The following is a 19013-nucleotide window of genomic DNA, read 5'->3' as shown; positions in this document are numbered from 1 at the left end:
GTTTTCAAAATTCATTTTTTTCAAAAAAAAGATATGTTATGCTTTCTAAAAATTAGCTTTATTATATAATTTTATTAAGATATAAATTAAATAGGTATTTCACTATAGTTAATTAGGAGGAAAAATTTATAAAAAATATGAAATAATAAGATTAATTAATAATTAATAAATTTAACAAAGAATGAAAAATTAAAAATCATAATATAAAGAAAAAGGAAAACAAATCAAATAAATTAAAAGAACTATAATATTTTAAATTAACTTTTATAATTAAAAATATTATAATGTAAAAAGAATAAATAGCTTTTATTAAGTGTAAGTTTTAATAGTAAAAAATGAAGAATATATATCAAATATTAAAAAATGAATAATAAATAATTAATAAAAAATTGAAACTAAATTAAGTTAAAATATAAAAAATTTTAGTTTTAATAAAATTCAATAAATAATGATAAAAATTTCTAAAATAAAAATTATTTATTTAAATATATAAAAAATATTAATAATAAAAAAAATAAAATTAATTAATAAAATATACTTGAGATCAATATGGATAACCTAATGAGATAAAAGCGAAGAGCTTTTAAACTTTTTTTATTAATAAATATTAATTTAAAGAATATTAATAAAAAAATTAATAATTACTTTTTCTAAATTATTATATTTTTTAATCTATTATATCATTTATTTTTTTTCTCAAAAATATTGAATAGCAATTTATGAAATTTAATTAATTAATTAATTAATTAATAATAAATGATTAAAAAGAACAAATAAATATAATAATTAATTAACTATCAAATATTAATTTATATATTTGGTTTTATGAAGAGATTTCACAGAAAATTAATTTAATATTCACTTCTTAAACTTAATATCTGTATTTAAAACATATATTTAAAAATGTAAAGAGTAGGAATTAGAGTTAGCCAGTTATTTATTTAGTCTTATTTGGAAAAAACCTAGTAGTTAATGCTCTTAAAATATTATAAAAATAATGTTTATAATTAGATTTTTCTCTTTTAGTTCTGTAATTTTAAAAATATTTATAATATCTCTAAGTTTTACAAGAAGTCTTACAAAAATATCATGGTTTGCATGCCACTTATTATGAAATATTTTTTTTTTATTTATTAAAAAATCTGATTTAAATACCATAAATCCTCATAAATTCTCATCAGCAAACATAAATTTTCACCATATTTTGTGAATATTTATTTTTCAAGCAAATTTATTAAAAAATTTGATATTTTCTGAAAATGAATAAAAGTTTTATATTTATTAATATCAATGCTAATTATTAGAATGTTTATTAATATTAATTAGATTTCAAATATTTAATTAGGTTAATTAATTTTCTTTCTTATAATCAATTTAATATTTAAAAATTTGTTTTAAAATAAATAAATCAATTGATATTAAAGAAAATCAGAAAGAAGTTAGTTTTATAAAGATATGTAAAAGGTAATTAATTAATTTTCAATTAAAAATCCAAGTTATAAAGTGTTAATGTTCATATTTTAAATTAAAGCCTTCGAATTCTTCATTTTCTGAGTTCTAACCTATAGATTTAAAGTAATTTAATAAACATTTCTTTTTTTTGGTTTAATTATTTATTTATTTATTTATGAATTACTTCAATTTTTAACTCTCTAATTAACTTATTTAATTTAATATTTAAGAAATATAAATCTTGTGCAAAATAACAAAATATTTTTTATTTAATAATAAATAAGGTGTGAATCTTTTTATTATAGTGCACCAGACTTCGATTTATATGATACGTAATTAAAAAATCTATCATAAATAAACTGATATAAATAAATTATAAATATTTAAAAATTTAATATTTATTTAATAAATTTTCACTAATATTTTATTTGATCTTAGTAACATTTTAATCATTTTATTTTTATATTTGATGGATATTAAAAGGTAGTACAAAAAACATAATCTTTCAAATTTATTATCTCTTCTATCTAAATGTTTGAATCTCTCATCTTTGACTCTAAATATATGGTAAGTTTTTGACTTTGCTATCTTTCTTTTTTAAGATTTTAAATCTAAAGAAATAAATTTATTTTTCTATCTATATATCTCCATTCATTTGTTAAAATATAAATTAATTAACCATTTTTTATTAATTTTCAAGTTATTTATTTATTTATACTTTTCTCATTTTCTTAATAGTTTAAAATATTACATTTTTATATTATTTTTAAATAACCATCTGATTTACTATAAGGTCAATCAAGGTTGATAAATAAGTCTTTGAATGCGCAGAAATGGGTTGTGAATTAGCAAAGTGCAAAAAACTCAGAAAATTATGTATTTTTTATAAGTAATTTATTTTTTAATTAATTAGTAAAAATATTATCAGAATTCATTTTATTATTTATTTTTGAAGAATTTGCTTTTTTCATTCTAAAAAAATAAATTTATTTAATTATGCTAAAAGAAATAAGGAAACTACAAAATAATTTACTTGTGAATTAAGTTTAGGATTAACATAATTACCTAATCTTTAATATCTCGATCTCAATTTTTCCTAAGTTCAATTTATTTAATTTCATTCTTTTATAAGATATTCATATTTTTTTTATAATTCAACCTTTAACAAATTATTTATTTAAATATTTTACTATCTATATCTTATTAAATTTATTAAAAGTGATTTTCCAATGGATAATTAAACTATATCTTTACTAGGATCTGCAATTTAAAAGCATTTTCAACTAATAAGTTTGATCTTATACCTAAAGTAAATTAATTAATATTTTTGACATAACTTCTAATATTTAAAATTTTTTGCTATTAAATCATACATACATACATACATACATACATACATAATTATATACTGATTAATAACTTTAATTTTAAAAAAAAGTTCAATATAAATGAATTATAATTCTTTATCAGAATTAAGCTCTAAATTATCTAAATTAACAAATCTGAAATATTTGACTCTTGAGCTAGAGTAAGTTTTTTTTTTTATCTTTATATTTAGTTTATTTCAATATTTATTAATAAAAAGAAACAATAAAATTAAAGATGAAGGAGCTATCAGATTAAGTCAAGCTATTCTATAGTTTGCAAATCTTAAAACACTTAGACTTTCATTAGAGTAAATTGAAGATATTAATTATATTTGGTTTATAAAATCTTAATTTAAAATACAAAATTTTTAAAAACCTTATCATAAAAATAAAAAGAGAATCAAATAAATAAATAAATAAATAAAAAATAGATAAAGAATCAAATTTAATTTATTGACCAATATGTCTTCTCAATCTTCTTCTTTTTTCTTTTATATTCAAAAATTTTTGCTCTAAATAATTAATTTTAATAAATTTTATAATAAAAGCATGAATAAAATTACAAGTATGGGAGCATCGGATCTTATATAAAGTGTAGTAAAATGTAAAAATATCTATTCACTAACTCTTAGCTTGAAGTAATTAATTACCTTTTGAATTAATTTTCAAATCATAGAAACCAACCAACCACTCATCCAGCTATTTGAGTTTTAATGTTAAAAACTAAAAAATTAATTTTGATTCTTTTACTTTTAATTTTTACAAGATTTTCTTTTTTTTATGATAATAACAAATTTAACATAATAGTTAGAATTAAATTAATTATGTTGGGGTATCAAATATAGTTATTCAATTAGAATAATTGAAAAAGCTTCAGTTTCTCAATCTAGGTTTTAAGTAAAATAAATAACTTATTCTTTTTTTATTTATTCTAAAAAATTGTTAAGATATTTTAAAAATAAATCAATAAAATTTTTTTATACATCTAAAGCGACAATCAAATTAGTGATTAAGATATAAAAAATTTAGGTCAATCTTTAACTAAATTATTTGAACTTCATAACTTAAAAATTAGTTTAAGGTAAATTAATTAATTAATTTATTTATTTATTTACTTCATTAATAATTGCTCAAAAATAAATAAATCTTTAGCTTTAATCAATCACTAATTTAATCAGTGTTGGAACGAAGTTTGGCAAGGCGAAGAAAATTCGCGAAGGGGCGAAGCGAAGGTTATGCTAAAAATTCGTAGAGGCAAGATTTTTTTTTCTTCGCGAAGTCAAATTTTTTAGCCTTCGTTCCAACACTGAATTTAATTATTTTAATGTTAATTAATTATTGTTAAATTTATTAATTATTAAAATAAATATTATTAAAAAGCTTCAACATTTATTTATTTGATTTGAATTTAATATAAAAAAAATTTAATTTTTAATTTTTAATATGAATAAAATTTATTTTTAAATTTAAAGAGACAATGAAATTAGTGATTAAGGTGTCAAAATGTTAGGTTAAGCTTTAACTAAATGTTTTAAACTGACTTAATTAACAATTAGTTTAAGGTAAATTCATTTACTTCATTTCTAACAAGTCAATAGTATATAAATAAATAACTAAATAAATAAATAAATTTTGATCTTAAATCAATAACTAATTTAATTATTTTTAAACAAATTAAAATGAAGATCTGAATTTATTACATAAGAGGGGATATAAGCTTTAGGATCTGAATTAAACAAATGTAGTAAACTTTATTGGATTGATATTGAATTCAGGTCATTTTTTTAGTTGTTTTATTTATTAATTTATCTTATCAAAATAATTGAATCTTAAATCTCAAATTTTTTTACATAAATTTATTTTATTCTAATAAAATTTGCAATTTAATTTTTAATTTTAATAATTTTTAGTATATCTATTATATTAATATAAATAACTTTTTAATTTACAGTGCGTAAAAATCAAATGTTAATAATCCTTAAGAATTATTTATATCAGAATACATTGACAAAAATCAAATTTTTACACTCAGGTAAATTAAGTTTATCAGATATGTAGGTAGGTAAGTGTGTAGATAGATAGATAGTTAGATATTTAGCTAGCTACTTTTATTTAAATAATCTATCATAATGATGAATAAAAAAATAATACTATTTTTTTATTTGTTAATTAAAGTTACTTTTTTGATAAAATGACTAACTAAAACTTTCTTTTGATTATATATATAATAAATAAAAAACAATAATATTTAATAAAATTAAATAGAAGCTATCAATAATCATCAAGATGCCTTGAATATTATTTGAATATAAAATCATGGTAAATTTTTACTTTTCATTTTTTTAGCTCCTTTCTTTATTAGGAATGTTGAATTTTAAGGAATAAGAATATATATTTTTTATCTTATTATTTTTAAAAACTAGAATAAGTTTTTAATTTATAAATATTTAAAATATCGAATAATCAATCTATGGATTTTTAAATGAATGAATGAATGAATGAATGAATGAATGAATGTATGGCTGACTGACTGACTGATTTTAAATAAGAAATTTACTTTTTAATATTTCTAAGTTTCTTGCTTTATAACGAATTAAAATTTTTTGTGCAATAAATCTCAAATAATTAAAATAAATTTAAAATTTTTAAAAATTTTAAACATATTTTTATTAATTTGTTTAATTTAAAAGGTTTAACTAATTATTAATGGGCTAAAAAGATATATTCTTTGGTTTAAACTAGCTAGATAAGTACTCACATTTTGAAATTAGTTTAACGTAAATTTAGCTTAATAATTTACTCAAAACTTTAATTTTATTCATAAATTTTTAGCTGAGTTTTGATTAAATTAATTTTTTTTGTACAATTTCTTAAATTAAATTTATGGAAAAAATAATGCCTTGATTTGAAAACTATGTTATTTAATTAAATATAAAAAAGTGATTTCTAAATGAATACTCAAAATGCAAAAGACTTAGGTTATGCATTATCAAGATATTAAAAACTCTAATATTTAACTCTTGAATTATAGTAATTTTATTTTTTATTTAGTTAGTCATTTTAAAAAATCATCTTATTAATTTAAATAACACAGAAATCCTTTTTTATCAATTTTTATTTATCTATTTATTTTTTAATTTAAAAATCTATAATAATATTTAAAGACGCAATTAAATTGGTGATTAGGGAATAATAGATCTAAGTTAAGGATTATCTAAATGCAATCAACTTTCAACTTTAAAAATTAACATATAGTAAATTTATTAATTGATTAATTAATTAGTATATTTATTTTAATAGAAATCAGTCAAGCATTAGTTATTAGTTATTAGTTATTTAGTTAGTTAGTTAGTTAAAAGTTAGTAGAGAGCCATTTCTAAACAATAGAAAAAAATTTTAAATTATTTATTCCTTTTTAAATTTGAAAAATTAGAATGAATTTAAATAAAAATCAATAAATGATAAATTTTTATTAATTTTAATATTTTTTTATGATTTGAGTTAAAAACAATTTTATTAAATTAAAAGTGGAAATAACATAAATAGCAAAGCAGGTTTATATTTCTTATAAGGAATATCAAAAATCAGAAATCTCACAAATTTGAGCCTTTGTACAAGGTAATTAATTATTTTTTTGAGTTTATTTATGTTTAAAGTAATAAATTTGATGCTAATTTTTATTTATATTTAGTGTTTATAGCTTTTAACCAAGTAGAAAAAGTTTTTTCAAAAACATGTCCTAGAGAATACTTAAAATAAAAAGATTACTATATTTTTCATTAACGATTTATTTTTATGATGAACCAGAAGAAGAGTATGTATGATGAATTTCTTGATTATTGAAATGTCTAACTAAGAGATTAATGAATGAACAAAAAATCTTATGTTAGAAATACAATTAATTAATTAATAATGAATGATTTAATGAAAGTCTTCAACTGCTGAGCAAATAAATAATATCCATTCTTAATCTAAATAGCTTATTTGAATAAATAGATTTATTATTTTTTACAACAATTAGAAATTATTATTTGATAAATAAAATCTAACTACCTAACTACCTATATATTACTATTTATTATATATATATATATATTTTTATATATATTGTTATCATCAATAAATCAATATTTTTTTAATACTTATTTTCTTTCTATTTGCCAAGCATTCATGCATGTTTTTTATTTTTCTGAGCTTAATTTTATCAAGCTTTATTCTTATCAAATTTTCAAAAATATTTGCTTTTTATATTCTTAATTTAATTTCAGTTTATTACTTTCTAATTTATCTAGCTAATTTATTTAATCATTTAAAAATTAATAATGAAAATTTAAATATCTCTTTTTTTAAAAGTGCAAGGAATTAATTATAAATGCTAATTATTAGAATAGTTATTTATTTGTTTTAATCATATTTCAAATATTTGGCTAATTAATTTTCTTTCTTATAATTAATTTGATATCTAAAAATTTGTTCTAAAAGAAAAAATAAATATTTAAGAGAATGAGAAGTGAGTTAAGCAACGATATGTAAAAGGTAATTAATTTACAATTCAAAATTCAAGTTATAAAACGTTAATTCACATTTTTTAAATTAAAGCATTCAAATTCTTCATTGTCTGAATTCTAAGATATAGATTTAGCGTAATTTAATAAACATTTCTTATTTTTTTGGTTAAATAATTTATTTATTTATTTATGAATTACTTCAATTTTTAACTCGCTAATTAACTTATTATATTTTATCTTTAAGAAATATAAATCTTGTACAAAATAAGAAAATATTTTTTATTTATTAATAAGGTGTAGATATTTTACCTATAATCCAAGTGACTACGATTTATCAAAATGTCTATCATAATCTGATATAAATATGTAAATATTTACAAATTTAAAATTATTAAACAAATTTTTGCTAATATTTTATTTGATTCTAGAGTAAATTTTAATAATTTTATTTATATATTTGATCGAAATTAAATAAAGACAGAACAGTATAAACAAAAAAAAGCTTTCAAAATTATTATATCAACTATCTAAATGTTCAGATCTCAAAGTATTGTTTCTAAATCTAGAGTAAATTTTTTTGATTTTGTTATTTTTTTTATAAGATTTTAAATCTAAAGAAATAAATTTATTTTTTCTCTATCTATCTATCTCCTTATATTTATTGAAATATAAATAAAATTAATCACTTTTCATTTTATTTGCAAGTTTTTCATTTCTTATTTTAATTTTTAAACAAACAACCATTTGATTTACTTACTATTAAGGAAAAGTTGCTTTAGTTAATAAGACTAAGAATACGGAGGAATGGGTTGTGAATTAGCAAAGTGCAAATAACTCAAAAATTTACATATCGATTTTAGGTAAATTATTTTTTAAATTACTTCAAAAAAAAATTATTAGATTTGATTTGATTTTTGATGTTTTTGCTCTTTTTTTTCTTACAGTAAAATCTTATAATATATTTATTTAATTATGCTAAAAGCAATAATTAAATTACAAAATAATTTATTTGCGAATTAAGCTCAGGATTGACATAATTACTTAATCTTCAAGATCTTGATCTCGACTTTTCGTAAGTTCAATTTTAATATTTTCAAACTACAAAGATAATCATCCATCATTTTTTTATACACAACCTTAAACACACTATATATATATTTATATATTTTATAATAACTATCTATATCTTATTAAATTTATTAAAAGTAATTGTTCAATGGATAGTTAAAGTATATCCTTAATAGGATCTGCAATTTAAGAAAATTTTCAACTAAGATGTTTGGTGTTATCCCTAAAGTAAATTAATTAATTTTTTTGACATAATTTCTAATACTTAAAATTCTTTATTATTAAATTAAACATACATAAAATTTAATAAACTATATTAATTTCTAAAAAAGTTCAATATAAATGAATTATAATTCTTTATCAGAATTAAGCTATAAATTACCTAAATTATAAAATCTGGAAAATTTGACTCTTAAGCTAGAGTAAGTGTTTATCTTTATTTTGGGATAATTGCTTTAATATATTTTAAGCCAATTCTTTATAGTTAGTTTATTTCAATATTTATTAATAAAAAGAAACAATAAAATTAAAGATGAAGGAGCTATTAGATTAAGTCAAGCTATTCTCTATTTTAAAAATCTGACGAAACTGATACTTTCATTAGAGTAAATTTAAGATATTAATTATACTTTGTTAATTATATCTTTACTATTTTTAAAAAGTTTATCATAAAAATAAAAAGAGAAGCAAATAAATGAATAAAAAAATAGATATTGATAAATATATTTTCTCGATCTTTTTCTTTTTTCTTTAATATTCATAAATTTTTGCTATAATTAATTAATTTTAATACATTTTATAATAAATAAAAAGTATGAATAAAATTACTAGTATGGGAGCATCAGATCTAATGTAAAGTTTAGTAAAATGTAAAAATATCTATTAACTAACTCTTAGATTGAAGTAATTTTATTAATTCATTAATTATCTTTTAAATTAATTTCTAAATACATTATTAAGTCATCCAGCCAGAAATCAATTTATTTGAATTTTTAAAAACAAAAGAATGATTTATTTTTTTACTTTTAATTTTTGTAAGAATTTCTTTATTATATCTTTGAATAATAAATTTAACATTGTTTAATATAATAGATAGAATTTAATTAATCATAACGGAGCATCAAATATAGTTATTTAATTATAAAAATTGAATTAGCTTTAATATCTCGATCTAGTTTTAAAGTAAAATAAATAAATAAATATTTAAAATTTATCAATTTATTTTATTAATTTTATTTTTAAATTTAATTTTTTTTAAGAAGAAAATAATTTTATTTTGATTGTTTGTTTGTTTGTTTAATACAATAGTTAAAATTAAATTAATAATACTGGAGCATCAAATATAGCTATTCATTTAGAAAAATTGAAAATGCTTAAACATTTAGGTCTTTATTTAAAGTAAAATAAATAAATAAATATTTAATATTCAAAAACTTTATCTATATTTTTAAATTTAATGAAAACTTTAAATTACTTTGCATAACAAAATAAATTTATTTGTATTTATTATTTTATTCTAAAAAAATTAAAGTTTTTATTTTAAATATCAATAAATTTTTTTTTACATCCAAAGCGACAATCAAATTAGTGATTAAGATTTAATAAGTTTAGGTTAAGCTTTAGCTAAATTTTTTGAACTTACTGTCTTATCAATTAGGTTAAGGTAAATTAATTAATTTATTTATTTACTTCTTTGAAAAGCTCCAAAATAAATAAATAAATAAATTTTTAGCTTAAATCAGTCACTAATTTAATTATTTTTATGTTATTATTGTTAAATTTATTAATTAATTAATTTAAATAAAGTAAAATAAAATAAATATTTTTAAAAAGCATCAAATTTTATTTATTTATTTATTTGATTGAATTTAATAAAAAAAGTAAATTAAAAAAAATTTTTAATTTTAAATATGAATAAAATTTATTTTTACATCGAAAAGAGATAATGAAATAAGAGATTAAAGTATAATAATGTTCGGTTAAGCTTTAACTAAGTGTTTTAAACTGACTAAATTGACAATTTGTTTAAGGTAAATTTATTTAATTCATTTCTCATTGTTCAAAAGTAAATACATAAATTTTTATCTTAAATCAATCTCTAATTTAATTATTTTAATGTTGATTATTGTTAAATATATTATTTATTAATTAATTAATTAAACTGAAGATCTGAATTTATCACTTAAGAGGGGGAAAGAGCTTTAGTATCTGAATTAAATAAGTGTATTTAACTTTCTTGGATTGATATTGATTTTGGGTGATTTTTTTATTTATTTATCTATTTTATCTAAATTAATAAAATCTTAAATCTAACATTTTTTATATAAATTGATTTTATGATAACAAAATAAATTTATAATTTTATTTTAATACTTTTATCATTTATTTTTTTATTATATTAAATAACCTTTTAATTTACAGTTGGAAAAAAACAAATGTTAATAATCCTTTAGATCTATTTAGCTCAGAAAATAAGGACAATTATCAATCTTTTTCGCTCAAGTAAATTAAGCTTTTTAGATATGTAGGTAGGTAGGTAGGTAGATAGATAGATATATAGATATTTAACTGCTACTTTTATTTAATTTAATTAAAGCATGATTAAATATAAAATAATTTTTTTATCATATTATGAATAAAAACATAGTATTATTTTTTGATTTGTTAAATAAAATTTTTGATTTGATAAAATAGACTAAAGATTTTCTTTTAATTATAATGCATATATACATAATAAATAACAAATAATCATATTTAATAAAATTTAATAATAGTTTGAAAGAATCATTTAGAAAAAGTTTAAAATCTTACTATATTTTGTATATAAAATCATGGTAAATAGTATTCATTATTGCTCCTTTATGTTGATTTGAATGAAAGAGAAAATATTAAACATATTTTATTTAATTTAATTTAAAAGGTTTAACTAATTATTAATGTTCTAAAAGGATATATTCTTTGGTTTAAACTAGTTAGATAACTACTCACATTTTGAAATTAGTTTAGGGTGAATATAGCTTATTTATTTATTTATTTACTTAAAACTTTAATTTTAATTAAAATTGTTATAATATTTTTATTCATAATTTTTTAGCTAAGTTTTGGCTCAATTAAACTAATTAATTAATTTTGTTTCTACAATTTCTTAAATTAAATTTATTGAAAAAAATACTTACTTTCTTTATTTTTAAAAACTACGTTTATTCCATTAATACCAAAAAAGGGGTTTCTTGTTGAATGCTGAAAATGCAAAAGAGTTAGGTTATAGATTGTCAAGATGCTAAAAACTATAGTATTTAACTCTTCAATTATAGTAATATTATTTTTTATTTAGTAATTTTAAATTTTCTTACTAATTTAAATAACAAAAATGGCCTGTTTTGTCTATTCTTATTTATTTATTGATTTATTTATTTGCTTATTTTAATTTTAAAATATATAATAATAATTAAAGTAATATTTAAATTTGTGATCAGGGAATAATAGATCTAAGTTAAGGCTTAGCTAAATGCAATCAACTTTCATCTTTAAAAATTGATACAAAGTAAATTTATTTATTAATTAATTAATTTGTATATTTATTGTAATAGAAATTAATAAAGTATTAGTTAAATAAGTAAGTAAGTAAGTAAGTAAGTCAGTAAACAGTTATTTCGAAACAATTTTTTAAAAATTTTTATTTTTTATTGTTTTTAAGTTTTAAAAATAAAATTTGAAAAAATTTAAATGAAGTTAAATAAATAAATATATTATTTTATTAAATTAAAAGTGGAGGTAAAATGAGTCACAAAGCAGGTTTATATTTCTTTTAAGAAATATCGAAAATTAGAAAACTCACAAACTTGGACCTTATCATAGAGTAATTAATTTTTTGAGTTTACTTATTTTTGAAATAATAAATTTGATGCTAATTTTAATTTATATTTAATAAATTTAGTTTTTAGCCAATTACATAAAATTTATTCAAAAAGATTTAGTAGATAATGCTTAAAATAAAACCATTAGTACATAAATAATTTAATTATGATCTTTCAGAAGAAGAGAATGATGAATTCTGAATAATGAAAAGAAATAGAAATAGAAATTTATATCTAACAAATTAATGAACAAAAAAATATTATTGTTAGAAATCCAATAATGAATGATTGAATGAAAGTCTTCAACTTTTTAGCAAGTAAATAACATTCATTCATCTAAATAGTTTATTTGAATAAATAGATTTTTTAATTTTTACAACAATTAGAACATATTATTTAATAAAAATAAGCTAGCTAACTATATATTACTATTTATTTTATATATATTATATACTGTTATCAATCAATCTATCTATATTTTTTTAATACACTTTTTTCTTTCTATTTGCCAAACATTCATGCAAGTTATTAGATTTCTAAGCTTAATTTTATCAAGCTTTATCCTTATTAAATTTTAAAAAATATTTGCTTTTATATTCTTAATTTAATTTCAGTTTATTACTTTCTAATTTATCTAGCCAATTAATTTAATCTTATAAAAATAAATTAATAATGAAAATTTAAATACCTATATTTTTAAAAGTGCAAGGAATTAATTATAAATGCTAATTACTAAAATACTTATTTATTTGTTTAAATTATATTTCAAATATTTGGTTAATTTATTTTCTTTCTTATAATCAATTTGATATCTAAAAATTTGTTCTAAAAGAAAAAATAAATATTTAAGAGAATGAGAAGTTAGTTATATAAAGATATGTAAAAGCTAATTAATTAATTTCCAATTAAAAATTCAAGTTATAAAACGTTAATTCACATTTTTAAATTAAAGCATTCGAATTCTTGATTGTATGAATTCTAAGATATAGATTTAGCGTAATTTAATAAACATTTCTTCATTTTTAGTTTAATTATTTATTTATGTATTACTTAAATTTTTAACTCTCTAATTAGCTTATTAGATTTTGTCTTTAAGAAATATAAATCTTTTACAGAATAAGAAAATATTTTTTATTTATTAATATGGTGTAGATATTTATTTTATCTTTAATGCAAGTGAATTATATTTTTCAAAATGTCTATTATATATAAGCTGATATAAATTTGTAAATATTTAGAAATTTAAAATTTATTAAACACATTTTCGCTATTATTTTATTTGATTCTAGTGAACATTTTAATAATTTTATTTATATATTTGATGGAAATTAAATAAAGACAGAAAAAGGTAGGTAAAAAAAAGCTTTAAAAATTATTATATCAACTAACTAAGCGTTTGGATCTCTAATCTTTGGTTCTAAATCTACAGTAAATTTTTTTGATTTTGTTATTTTTTTAAGATTTTAAATCTAAAGAAATAAATTTATTTTTATATCTATTTATCTTCATCTATCTAATCTATTTATTGAAATATAAATAAAATTAATCACTTTTTATTTTATTTGCAAGTTTTTCATTTCTCATTTTCATAATAGTTTAAAAATATTAAATTAAAACTGTTATTTTCATTTTTAAACAAACAACCATTTGATTTACTTACTATTAAGGAAATTTAGCTTTAGTTAATAAAACTATGAATACGGAGGAAGGGTTGTGAATTATCAAAGTGTAAATAACTCAAAAATTTACATATCAATTTTAGGTAAATTATTTTTTAATTACTTCAAAAAAAAGTATAAATTCTTATATAGGTTCTTTCTACTAATATTATTTCGTTGAATAATAAATATATCTTTTTATTATAATTAATAATCATCAATTTAACGATTTATTATAATATTATATTAATTTTTTTCTAAAAACTATGAAAAATATTTGTTTAAAATTAAAAAAAAAATTTGAAGGGGATTATTTTCTTGAATCCTAAATAAAGAGAAAGAATTAAAATTGAAAAATATTTAATTATATTAACACCCAAAAATTCATTAATTAACACCCATTTATTTTTTGAAATCGAACATTTTTTTGGTATAAACACCCAAAATATCACACAAAATTTGAAAAGGGGTGGGTGTTAATTAATAAGAGCGTACAGTAGTGCTTTTTATTGCAATTTGTTACCCTTTAATTTCTTAATATTATAATCGATAATATTTAATATTAAAAGATTTGATTGTTTTTGGTCAAAACAAACAGAGCAGAGGACTTATTTGTTTTAAAGATATTCATTTATTTATTTATTTATGTTAATTTAATTTATGAACTCTCTTTTATTTAATAGGCTATTTACTAACTTAACAAAATAAATATATATGATATTCATAAATATAAGTATAAAAATAAAAATAAATATATCTATCTTTTATTTTGGTTAAATTATCTTTTTACAAAATATTATATAAGAAGACATATTATTTTCTACTGGTCATACATATATTTAATATTTATTCATCCTTTTTCTTGATTAGTCTATCAGCCGAAATATATTTTAAAGACAACTAATCTTTTAGATTTAAGACATTAGTTTTTTACTTTTAATTTTTATTATACATCTTTTCTGTTAAATTTTCTATATTATATTAAATTAAAATAAAATAATAAAAAAAATAAAATAAAATAAATAGGATAAGATTTTTGAATTAAAAATTATATTTAAAATTAAATAAAATAAGCATAAGCAAAATAAAAAATAAATTAAATCTAATAAAAAGCTTATAAACAAATTAAAAGTTTTAATTGTTTTAAATTCATTTTTATAAATAGAAATATCATAATCCAAAACAAATAAACTGTTTTTACTTAAGATATAGTGTCAAGTTTGAGAGATTAGTGCAATCTGCTAAAGCAGAGAAGAAGAATAAAATAAATTAACCACCTTAATGACAAATTTCATCACAACTATTTAAATATTGAAGAAAAAATATATAATAAGTTAATTAGAAAGAAAAAAAAAAGAAAAAATATGAAATTAATTAACAAATAATAAAAGAAAATATTAAAAATAAATGAGTGAAACAAAATATGAAAAATAAAAGAAATAAAAACGCATGTACAATAAAAAGAAACAGATTAATAAATCTAATAAAAAGCTAGCTAATAAATAAACAAATTAAAAGAGTTTAATTGTTTTAAATTCATTTATTTTTAAAAATAGAATGAATTATCATAATCCAAAATAAACTAACTGTTTTTACCAAAATGTAAATGTCAAATTTGAGAGTTTAGTGCATTTTTTTATAGCATAAAATAAGCATTATGGACCACTTACACCAATTTAAGTTTGACTTTTTAAATATTGAAGAAAAAATATATAATTAAAAAGATATTTATAAAGATAGAAGAAATACAAATAAAAACAAACAAGTACAATAAAAAGAAAAAGAAAAAGGTTAATAAATTTAATTAAAAGCATATTAACAAATTAAAAGAGTTTAATTCTTTTAAATAAATTCATTTTTATAAATAGAAATTAACTGTTTTTACCTAAGATTAAGTTACAAATATGAGAGATTTTTGCAATTTGCTAAACCACGACCTAAGCCTGATGCACCATTTATATGAATTGAATTTCCACTTTTTAAATATTGAAGAAAATATATATGATTAATAAGTTATTTAGAATGATAGAAGAAATATATATAAATAAACACAAGTACGTACGTACAATAAAAAGAAAAAGATTAATAAATCTATGTAATTAAAAGCTAATAAACAAATTAAAATAGTTTAATTGTTTTAAATTCATTTTTATAAATAAAAATATCACAATCTAAAGCAAATAAACTGTTTTTACCCAAGGTAAAGTGTCAAATTTGAGAGATTAGTGCAATTTGCTAAAGCAGAACCTAAGTCTGATGCACCTTTTGCACCAATTTTATTGTCACTTTGTAAATATTGAAGAAAAAATATATAATCAATAAGTTATTTAGAATGATTGAAGAAATACAAATAAGCACAAGTATGTACAATAATAAGAAAAAGATTAATAAAACTAATTAAAACATAATAAACAAATTAAAAGAGTTTAATTCTTTTAAATTCATTTTTATAAATAAAAATATCACAATCCAAACAAAACAAATAAACTGATTTTACCCAAGGTAAAGTGTCAAATTTGAGAGATTAGTGCAATTTGTTAAAGCAGAGCCTAAGCCTGAAATAGTTTAATCACAAATTTAATTTCCACTTTTTAAATATTGAAAAAAAAATATTTAATAAATAAGTTATTTAGAAAGTTAGAAGAAATAAATACAAATAAACACAAGTACTTACAATAAAAAAGAAAAAGATTAATAAATCTATGTAATTAAAAGCTAATAAACAAATTAAAAGCTAATAAACAAATTAAAAGCTAATAAACAAATTAAAAGAGTTTAATTGTTTTAAATTTATTTTAATAAATAGAAATATCACAATCCAAACAAAACAAATAAACTGTTTTTACAAAAGTCTAAGTGTCAAATTTGAGAGATTAGTGCAATTTGCTAAAGCAGAACCTAAGTCTTATGCACCACTTGCACCAATTTCACTGTAACTTTTTAAATATAGTAGAAAAAAATATCATTAATAAGTTCTTTAGAAAGATAGAAGAAATACAAATAAACACAAATAATAAAAAAGAAAAATTAAATCTAATTAAATAAATTAAAAGAGTTTAATTATTTTAAATTTATTTTTATAAATAGAAATATATCACAATCCAAACAAAACAAATTATCTGTTTTTACCTAAGATCGAGTAATAAATTTGATAGATTAATGCAATTTGCTAAAGAAGAAACTAAGCCTTTTGCACCACTTGGACCAATTTCATTTCCCCTTTTAAAATATTGAAGAAAAAATATTTTTTCAATAAGTTATTTAGAATTATAGAAGAAATATAAATAAACACAAGACAATAAAAAGAAAAAGATTAATAAATCTAATTAAAAGTTTATAAACAAATTAAAAGAGTTTAATTGTTTTAAATTTATTTTTATAAATAGAAATATCACAATCCTAGACAAATAAACTGTTTTTACGAAAGAACAAATGTTAAATTTGAGAGTTTAATGCAATTTGCTATAGCAGAACCTAAGTCTGATGCACCTCTTGCAAGTATTTTATTGTAACTTTTTTAATATTGTAGAAAAAAAAATTAATACGTAATTTAGAAAGATAGAAAAAAGAAATGCAAACATAAAAGAAAATGATTAATAAATCTAATTAATTAATTAATTAATTAAAAGCTAATAAACAAATTAAAAGAGTTTAATTGTTTTAAATTAATTTTTATAAATAGAAATATCACAATCCAAACAAAATAAATAAACTATTTTTACCTAAGATCAATTGTCAAATTTGAGAGATTAGTGCAATTTACTAAAGCAGAACCTAAGCCTGAAGTACCTTAATCATCAATTAAATTTTAACTTTTTAAATATTGAAGAAAAAATATCTAATTAATAAGTTATTTAGAAAGATAGAAGAAATAAATACAAATAAACACAAGTATGTACAATAAAAAAGAAAAAGATTAATGAATCTAATTGAAGGCTAATAAACAAATTAATTTAAAGAGTTTAATTGTTTTAAATATATTTTTATAAATAGAAATATCACAATCCAAACAAAACAAATAAACTGTTTTTACAAAAGTTCAAGCGTCAAATTTGAGAGATTAGTGCAATTTGCTAAAGCAGAACCTAAGCCTGATGCACCACTTGCACCAATTTAATTTTCACTTTTTAAATATTGAAGAAAAAATATATAATTAATAAGTTATTTAGAATGATAGAAGAAATGCAAACAAACACAAGTACGTACGTACAATAAAAAGAAAAAGATTAATAAATTTAATTAATTAAAAATTAATAAACAAATTAAAAGAGATTAAGTATTTTAAATTCTTTTTTATAAAAAGAAATATCACAATCGTAAACAAATAAGCTGTTTTTACCAAAGTTTAAGTGCCAAATTTGAGAGATTAGTGCAATTTGCTAAAGCAGAACCTAAGTTTGAAGTACCTTAATCACCAATTTAATTTCTACTTTTTAAATATTGAAGAAAAAATATATATTCAATAAGTTATTTAGAATGAATGATAGAAAGAAGAAAAATATTAAAAATTTAATTAAAAACTAATAAACAAATTAAAAGATATTAATTATTTTAAATTCTTTTTTATAAAAAGAAATATCACAATACAAACAAAACAAATAAACTATTTATTTTTACGTAAGATCAATTGTCAAATTTGAGAGATTAGTGCAATTTGCTAAAGCAGAACCTAAGCCTGAAATACCTTAATCACCAATATAATTTTTACTTTTTAAATATTGAAGAAAAAATATATAATTAATAAGTTATTTAGAAAGATAGAAGAAATAAATACAAATAAACACAAGTACGTACATATAATAAAAAAAAGATTAATAAATCAATAAAAAGCTTATAAACAAATTAAAAGAGTTTAATTGTTTGAAATTTATTTTTATAAATAGAAATATCACAATCCAAACAAAACAAATAAACTGTTTTTACAAAAGTCTAAGTGTCAAATTTTAGAGATTAGTGCAATTTGCTAAAGCAGAACCTAAGAGTGAAGTATCTTAATCACGAATTGAATTGTAGCTTTTTAAATATTAAAGAAAATTATATAATTAATAAATTATTTAGAAAGATAGAAGAAAGAAAAACATAAGTAAATTAAAAAAGAAAAAG

At 17.6% G+C, this 19013-nt stretch overlaps 3 protein-coding genes across 3 annotated transcripts; 2 read left to right on the top strand and 1 right to left on the bottom strand. All coding sequences in view use genetic code 6, as the record gives it.

The window, feature by feature from the left end:
- Nucleotides 1–2890: 2890 nt before the first annotated feature.
- On the top strand, nucleotides 2891–6643 carry TTHERM_001475520 (kinase domain protein, putative; the record flags this gene model as incomplete). Its single annotated transcript, XM_012798771.1, has 8 exons — nucleotides 2891–2980; nucleotides 3038–3127; nucleotides 3368–3457; nucleotides 3811–3900; nucleotides 4292–4381; nucleotides 5984–6073; nucleotides 6348–6437; nucleotides 6511–6643. Coding segments are annotated over 8 exons (763 nt in total), but the record flags the coding sequence as incomplete, so codon positions are not given.
- A 679-nt stretch (nucleotides 6644–7322) lies between these two features.
- TTHERM_01475520 (hypothetical protein) lies at nucleotides 7323–12453 on the top strand (the record flags this gene model as incomplete). The annotated part of the gene is made up of 22 exons (XM_001029498.4): nucleotides 7323–7355; nucleotides 7419–7462; nucleotides 7622–7693; nucleotides 7805–7894; nucleotides 8092–8187; nucleotides 8310–8399; nucleotides 8534–8623; nucleotides 8728–8817; nucleotides 8911–9000; nucleotides 9209–9298; nucleotides 9488–9577; nucleotides 9704–9793; nucleotides 9969–10058; nucleotides 10336–10425; nucleotides 10563–10652; nucleotides 10817–10897; nucleotides 11170–11229; nucleotides 11316–11402; nucleotides 11619–11708; nucleotides 11850–11939; nucleotides 12165–12254; nucleotides 12333–12453. 22 exons carry the CDS (start codon nucleotides 7323–7325, stop codon nucleotides 12451–12453), a joined length of 1854 nt encoding a protein of 617 aa, XP_001029498.4.
- Nucleotides 12454–15080: 2627 nt separating this feature from the next.
- Nucleotides 15081–18923, bottom strand: TTHERM_001475519 (cyclic nucleotide-binding domain protein; the record flags this gene model as incomplete). Its single annotated transcript, XM_012798770.1, has 13 exons — nucleotides 15081–15210; nucleotides 15507–15596; nucleotides 15796–15885; nucleotides 16106–16195; nucleotides 16408–16497; nucleotides 16757–16846; nucleotides 17040–17129; nucleotides 17333–17422; nucleotides 17633–17722; nucleotides 17944–18033; nucleotides 18250–18339; nucleotides 18528–18617; nucleotides 18834–18923. Coding segments are annotated over 13 exons (1210 nt in total), but the record flags the coding sequence as incomplete, so codon positions are not given.
- Between the last annotated feature and the right edge of the window lie 90 nt (nucleotides 18924–19013).

This window comes from Tetrahymena thermophila (genome assembly GCF_000189635.1).
Source record: "Tetrahymena thermophila SB210 genomic scaffold scf_8254562, whole genome shotgun sequence".
NCBI lineage: Eukaryota > Ciliophora > Oligohymenophorea > Hymenostomatida > Tetrahymenidae > Tetrahymena > Tetrahymena thermophila.
The sequence above is the reverse complement of the archived record's forward strand: the minus strand, read 5'-3'. Positions and strand labels throughout refer to the sequence as shown.